The sequence below is a fragment of the Sinocyclocheilus grahami genome, unplaced genomic scaffold (assembly GCF_001515645.1).
Source record: "Sinocyclocheilus grahami isolate Dianchi unplaced genomic scaffold, SAMN03320097.WGS_v1.1 scaffold450.1, whole genome shotgun sequence".
NCBI lineage: Eukaryota > Metazoa > Chordata > Actinopteri > Cypriniformes > Cyprinidae > Sinocyclocheilus > Sinocyclocheilus grahami.
Genome location: NW_015505629.1, coordinates 1,095,282 through 1,103,374, shown reverse-complemented (window position 1 = coordinate 1,103,374; position 8,093 = coordinate 1,095,282). Strand labels below are relative to the sequence as shown.

Genomic DNA, 8,093 nt, shown 5'->3' with positions numbered 1-8,093 from the left:
ACACACTGACGCGGAGAGACACACACACACACACACACACTGCCGCTGAGAGACAGACACACACACACACACACTGCTGCTGAGAGACAGACAGCAGGGAGAGGCTGAGGAGGGAATGACTCTGCCTCCAATTATCACCTCAACCAATCAGCACTGCGCACTCAAGCATCCTCAGCCAATCACTGCAGCGTGCACCAGCAGTGTGTTTTCACTGTGCTATGGCTATGCTCAGAAGACTCGAAAAGGTCGACAGGAAGTGTTATAGATCAGGTTTCAGGTCTGTGCGTGACACTCTCACCTGCGCTGGAATATCCACGTCATGTTGATTCTCAGGAATCAGTCTGTAATAGAAACGCTGAAGAGAAAATGTCACGACCTCGTCCTAGAAACAAACCTCAGATAGTTCCCTATAAAGTTAGCAGACACGTAGAGTATCCGCTAAGAGAAGAACAGCTGCGATCAAATACAGCAGCTCCAGCCGAAGCGTTTGACGCCGGTGTATTTATCATGAAAACACACTGAAATCAAGATCAGAGCGTTTCTACACATCAGTCTAGAGCTGATCTGATTCACGCTACACAAACACTGCAGAAACTCACTTCTCTTGCTTTCCAGCACAAATAACATTCATATATCAAGATGCATTTACTTCAGAAGCAAAATGACTGAAGATATTAAGTCTTGTTTACTGAAAACAAGTTTCAGTTTCAGATTAAAACAACAAGAATATTGTTTTCTGACCCCACTGGCAGATATTTGTTCTCATTTTAAGCATAAATTAACTTCATTCAGCATCTTCAGTCATTTCACTTCTCCAGTGAATGTTTCTTGACTCATGTTTAGATATGTGTGCTGGAAAACAAGAGGAAGAAAATGATTGTTTTGTTGTTTTGCGGTTCATCGTAACATGCACACTGCTAAGCATTCGAATGCACAATAAATACAGTCAAGTTATATTAGAATGGTTTATTTTTATCAAAGATTTTCACTCTTGGTTATATTAGTAAAGGTACCATAACAAGATCAGTCCACCATCTTGGATGTGTTTGTTTTCAGTTTGGCTCGGATCTCCATGAAGGAGAAGAAGAGGAGAAACTCTCAGCACTTTCACTGCTCACCACTTGGTGGCGATGTTGTGCTGCAGCCTTACATTTAATTATTTATTACATTGATTTTCATTTATTTATTTACCTCATTCTGACTGTTATATATTTCACACAGAATAAACACTGGCGCGCGCACACACACACACACACACACACACACACACACACACACACACACACACACACACACACACACACACACACACACACACACACACCCACACACACACACACACACACACTCACACACTCTCACACACACACCCACACACACACACGCTCTCCCTCTCACACACACACACACACTCTCCCTCTCCCACACACACACTCTCCCCCTCTCACACACACACACGCACACTCACACACTCACACACACACACACACTCTCTCTTACTCACACACACACACACACACACATGCACGCTTTAGAGGAGAATTCCTCCTCTGTGTTTGTGAATGTCACAGTTACTCTATTGATTATCTGAGGTACAGCTTTGAGTAAATGTGAGGTCAGTGTATGTCTGAATCAGATCAATAATCCAGCCACCTCTGACACACACACACACACACACTCACACTCTCACACACACACACACACTCTCTCTTACTCACACACACACACACACACATGCACGCTTTAGAGGAGAATTCCTCCTCTGTGTTTGTGAATGTCACAGTTACTCTATTGATTATCTGAGGTACAGCTTTGAGTAAATGTGAGGTCAGTGTATCAGATCATCAGATCAATAATCCAGCCACCTCTGACACACACACACACACACACTCACACTCTCACACACACACACACACACACACACTCACACTCTCACACACACACACACACACTCACACACGTGTTTGTTTTTTATCATGGTGGGTCTTTACAATGACTTCTATATGCTTTTACACTGAGCTAATGTTATTTGTTATCCCATAAATCCTGCACAAATCTTTCTGCAGCTTTACGTCCTCATTAAGACGTCTAGAATTAAATGTGACTCTCAAAGACTCATACATTTGCATCTTCATGCATGAATGTATTCTCTGGTGTCTGATGGTGTGTTCAGCTCAAATCCCCTGGAAAAGCAGCCTGAGGAGGTCCGCTGGTCTTAGTTTGTTGGTTTTGAAGGAGTTTTGGGTAGCTAAACCAGCATAAAACAACAAAGCTGGTTAAGCTGTTTTTTACGAGAGTGGTTCTGAACCCAAGCATCCCTCGTTTGTTCTCTGAGGAGAATAAAGACTCGAGTGTGTAATTGAATTCAGTGGCGGACAAAAGATTTTCCCTTTTGTTTCCTCTCTGGATTCACACTATCAGCCAATAGCAATAGGCATTATTACAGCGGACACGCCCTCGTGCCACAGCAGCCAATTACAATCGCTCTTATTACGGGTGACAAGACATTCGTTCCAATTACAATTACCAGAGCAGAGACAGAACGAGCGAGGAACGTAAGTGAAATCGATCGCATCTCCGCACCGCTATCTGCTACTGCCAATTACAGGAGCTGTATTGAACCATTCTTCACTTTTATTCAATCTGTGTGTGTGTGTTTGTGTGTTTGTGTGTGTGTGTGTGTGTGTGTGTGAGTGAGTCGTGTAGAAAGAAATGAAGAATGCAAGGGTTTATACATACATTGAAATCGATCGCATCTCCGCACCGCTATCTGCTACTGCCAATTACAGGAGCTGTATTGAACCATTCTTCACTTTCTGTGTGTCTGTGTGTGTGTGTTTGTGTGTTTGTGTGTGTGTGTGTGTGTGTGTGTGTGTGTGTGTGTGTGTTTGTGTGTGTGTGTGTGTGTGTGAGTGAGTGAGTCGTGTAGAAAGAAATGAAGAATGCAAGGGTTTCTTCAGCTATACATACATTTATGTCCCAGCGGTTGATTATAATTAATTTCATATTTAGGTCAATCTAAATATGTTTTTCCTTCAGATTTTTTTTTTTACTCATTTTCAGATGTCTTTTAGATTTTGTTTTACTCATTCCAAACCCACACTTTAGAACCCATCAATAAAATATGATTATTATGAATTATGCATTTTATCTAATCTATAATGATCTGCACAACAAGTGAAATAAGCATCAACCATTTCAATATTTATTATACAAAAAGAAATATTACTTTTTTTTGTCTTTTTTATCTATAAAGCACCAACAAAACAACCAAAATTGACCAAAGTGCTTTACACATATACCGGAAATAAAACCACATTCATCATAACACACTACGTGACAAAAGTTCAAATTATAGACAATAAATATTTATATCAAATATAAAAATAGCAGAATAGCAATTTCCATCACAACCAACAATTCTGGCCTATTAGAGATTTATTTTTCTAAAGCTAGTTTACGAGAGGTGTCAGTGAGGAGATAAAATATAAAGAAAAATCAAGGTAAATATCACTATTTTTATTGTGTGCTACTTCCAATCCAGCTGTAATTTGGTGCAAATATGCAGAAAATGTGAAAATATGATTTTAAGATTGTATTTAGGACACATCAAATGCTAACTGGAAGATATGCAGTTTAGAATGACAAAAGTGGGCATAGCTGAAGAATCGCCTATATCTGTACAGTATGAGAAGCTCGTTTGTGTTTCTGAACATTCATTGTGTGTGTGTGTGTGTGTGTGTGTGTGTGTGAGTGTGAGTGTGTGTGTGTGTGTGAATGGAACGTCTCTCGGAGTCTTCAGAGTAGATTGCGTTTGCTCTGTCAGTTTGTGCTCATAATGAATCTCCTTTAATAAATGATGCCGAACACATCTCATTGTGTTGCATACGGTTCACGAGTGCTTGGGTTCGTGTTCTGTGAGCATTTCTCCATATTGTGTTCAGCGTTCTGCGCTGTTATTGGGTCTATTAATACCCATTTTTGTTCTTTTTCAATGAGGACATGTAAAGTCAATCAGGTCCGATCATAAAATCCTTGATTTCAGCCTGTAGAACCAGACCGGCGCTCTCGTCCCCTAAGGGCTGCCGACTTCATTAGGTTGGAGTCAATTTCAGACGGACAATGCTTCTCTGAACAGAACATTAAGTTAAGGTGCACATAATCTTCAGATGAAGCAGGAGGCATGGGTCTGCATCGGTCTGGATCAGGTCTAACAAGAAAACACACATCGCTGCTCCCAGACCTGTCAGGAATCACACGGCAGCTGTCGGGAAGCACTGGGGATTATGGGCCGTCGTTTAAACAACGTTTCCAGCCAATGATGTGCGATCAAGCCCTTCCACAGTGATTCCCAACATTCAGTGCATCTGTTAGAGATCAATATGCACAGCAATGTCTTTAAAGAAGCGAGCGCTCAGTCTTACCTGTCGCAGGTTTCGCGTGACTTTAACATCGTGCCAAGCGTTGTCGTTAAACTTCCCGTTCACCGGTTCCACGAGCGCCTCGAAGGCGCCGGAGCCCAGGTTGATGACGAGCCAGACGGCGCCGCTCTTCAGCGACAGGTTGACGTAGTCTGCAGATTTCCCGGTGTGAAGCATCAGACCGTTGCGCTGGAGCGTTCGGAAGGACAGCGTGATCTCATCCGTGCTGCTCTGGATGGGAGTCATGGACAGATCGTAGCAGAAGAACTCGGTTCCCTTGAAGGTGGCCACCGATTCCTCTTTCCCTGCAGAGAGAGAGAGAAAGAACATGAGCATTTCCACCAAATGATGGTGCATCTACATGACGTCCATCCATTTATTCTAAGAGAGTCAATCAATTTAAAGCATTTTAGTGTGTGTGTGTGTGTGTGTGTGTGTGTGTGTGTGTGTGTGAGTGTGAGTGTGTGTGTGTGTGTGAATGGAACGTCTCTCGGAGTCTTCAGAGTAGATTGCGTTTGCTCTGTCAGTTTGTGCTCATAATGAATCTCCTTTAATAAATGATGCCGAACACATCTCATTGTGTTGCATACGGTTCACGAGTGCTTGGGTTCGTGTTCTGTGAGCATTTCTCCATATTGTGTTCAGCGTTCTGCGCTGTTATTGGGTCTATTAATACCCATTTTTGTTCTTTTTCAATGAGGACATGTAAAGTCAATCAGGTCCGATCATAAAATCCTTGATTTCAGCCTGTAGAACCAGACCGGCGCTCTCGTCCCCTAAGGGCTGCCGACTTCATTAGGTTGGAGTCAATTTCAGACGGACAATGCTTCTCTGAACAGAACATTAAGTTAAGGTGCACATAATGAAGTCCTGAAGCAGGAGGCATGGGTCTGCATCGGTCTGGATCAGGTCTAACAAGAAAACACACATCGCTGCTCCCAGACCTGTCAGGAATCACACGGCAGCTGTCGGGAAGCACTGGGGATTATGGGCCGTCGTTTAAACAACGTTTCCAGCCAATGATGTGCGATCAAGCCCTTCCACAGTGATTCCCAACATTCAGTGCATCTGTTAGAGATCAATATGCACAGCAATGTCTTTAAAGAAGCGAGCGCTCAGTCTTACCTGTCGCAGGTTTCGCGTGACTTTAACATCGTGCCAAGCGTTGTCGTTAAACTTCCCGTTCACCGGTTCCACGAGCGCCTCGAAGGCGCCGGAGCCCAGGTTGATGACGAGCCAGACGGCGCCGCTCTTCAGCGACAGGTTGACGTAGTCTGCAGATTTCCCGGTGTGAAGCATCAGACCGTTGCGCTGGAGCGTTCGGAAGGACAGCGTGATCTCATCCGTGCTGCTCTGGATGGGAGTCATGGACAGATCGTAGCAGAAGAACTCGGTTCCCTTGAAGGTGGCCACCGATTCCTCTTTCCCTGCAGAGAGAGAGAGAAAGAACATGAGCATTTCCACCAAATGATGGTGCATCTACATGACGTCCATCCATTTATTCTAAGAGAGTCAATCAATTTAAAGCATTTTAACTCCCACATTGCTTTGTGGATTCAATGCAACTCATACGCACAATGTAGCTTGATTTTTATTAGCTTTGCATGCATTTGTTCTAACCGTGTTGAATACTTGTGAGAGTAAGTCTCAGAGCGAAACTCTTATTCCCAACCGCACCGACCGCAGACGTTCTCTCGGGAAACACGCAGCTAAACTGTTTTTCTTTATGTTTCCGCTGCTGTATTTTCATGACTCGAGCATTCTGAAGATGATATATCAGGATATGTCGTGTTTCTCTTCGGGAAGACGGGATTGCCGTATTCATGAGTGCTCTTTGCCAATGTAACAATCCTCATGAGAAGAGCAGATGAACTGAAGTCTGCAGCAAAAAGCCCAGAGTAACTGCATGTACATTTACTCATTTGCAGAAGCTTTCATCCGAAGTGACTTACATTACACTTTCCCGCAGGTTCGTTCCTCCCGGAGAAACCCGAGGTCAAGCGCTGCGCTCAAGGGCACAAAACAGTGATCAGAAGAATTTAAAGAGTTCAAACCTACAACCTTTTGGAAGTCAGCCCAGATCTTTAACCACTAAACCACAGCAGCGCATTAATGTTTTAATGTTTGGCTTAATTCAGGTTCAGATGCTGCAGCTCTTCTGAGCTTTCATGTAAAAGCTTCCTGGATTGTGTTGTCAGCCACTGATTCTGAGAATCGTGCAAATATTTTAATGCTTTAGTGATTTGTTTCAGTTTTCTTAATTAATTTGCCCTGGAGTGTTTCCTTAAGATGTAGAGCGCATCTAAACTATACACACACACACCCACACACACACACACACACACGCACAAATCCGTCCTTACCAAAATAAATAAATAAAAATGTTAGAAATACAGATAATGCCTGAAGCAATTTCAACTCACTCTCTCTCTCTCACACACACACATACACACACACACACACATACACACACACACACACACACACACACACACACATGAATAATACCAATAAAACTGGAAACATTATAAAAACAGCAATTACAGAGTCTGTGGTGTTTTGTATGTTGTTTGTTCTGGACGCAGCTGAACTACAGATGCTTTGAAAAATAAATAAATATATGATTATGTCTATTGTCAATAAAACACATCTGACTGAAGCTCAATGTGAATGTGCTGTAAACATCAGTGTTTGTGAGAAATACATACTGTAGCCTACAGTTACTTTATTTTTATATATACTGCTGTGTTTTCATTCATTTTTTTTTCCAGTTTCAAAGATTTTTTATTCATTTTAAATGTATATTTTAATTAGTTCCTTTAAACCTTACGTCATAAGTTAGTCATCGTGGAGAAAGACCAGCAGCTCTAGCTTGGTTTCAGTCTGAAGTTGAACGCTGAACAGCACGAGTAACCAATAAATAAAGAAGAGACCGGGTTCCAGCAGTCTAAAGAAGAACTGACCAATCATGATTTGGTATGCAAATGAACGTAAGAGAGGCGACCAATCAGATGGCAGGATGATCGGAAACAGTTAGTTTTGTGTGGTGCTGAAGGCCAGGATCAGTCTGGATCCGTGTGTAGTCGGTCTCTCTCCCGCTGCACCTTCACTGGCCTGTGAGCTTTAATACAGGCTGATCCCGGCGCTCCTGAGTCTGTCTGATGTCAGTGTCGCTCTAAAGCTCTTCCTGTGTGCTCCAGGGCTTCGACCTCTGTTAGTCTAACTCTTTACAGCCCACAGATGACCTTCGTGCTGTCTGTCTGTCTGCAGACGCGCACGCTGTGAACTATTATTCAGAACTGATCTGAACAGCACGAGTAACCAATAAATAAAGAAGAGACCGGGTTCCAGCAGTCTAAAGAAGAACTGACCAATCATGATTTGGTATGCAAATGAACGTAAGAGAGGCGACCAATCAGATGGCAGGATGATCGGAAACAGTCAGTTTTGTGTGGTGCTGAAGGCCAGGATCAGTCTGGATCCGTGTGTAGTCGGTCTCTCTCCCGCTGCACCTTCACTGGCCTGTGAGCTTTAATACAGGCTGATCCCGGCGCTCCAGAGTCTGTCTGATGTCAGTGTCGCTCTAAAGCTCTTCCTGTGTGCTCCAGGGCTTCGACCTCTGTTAGTCTAACTCTTTACAGCCCACAGATGACCTTCGTGCTGTCTGTCTGT

General features: G+C 43.2%; 1 protein-coding gene across 1 annotated transcript in view; it reads right to left on the bottom strand.

Moving 5' to 3' along the window:
- Window positions 1-8,093, bottom strand: part of LOC107552419 (neurexin-2-like) — a gene marked incomplete at its 3' end in the record, with an annotated part of 297,359 nt that overhangs the window by 20,934 nt on the left and 268,332 nt on the right. The window contains exon 6 of the mRNA XM_016234286.1: window positions 5,547-5,848. Coding sequence (XP_016089772.1) covers window positions 5,547-5,848 — 302 coding nt within the window. The remainder of the gene's footprint in view (window positions 1-5,546; window positions 5,849-8,093) is intronic.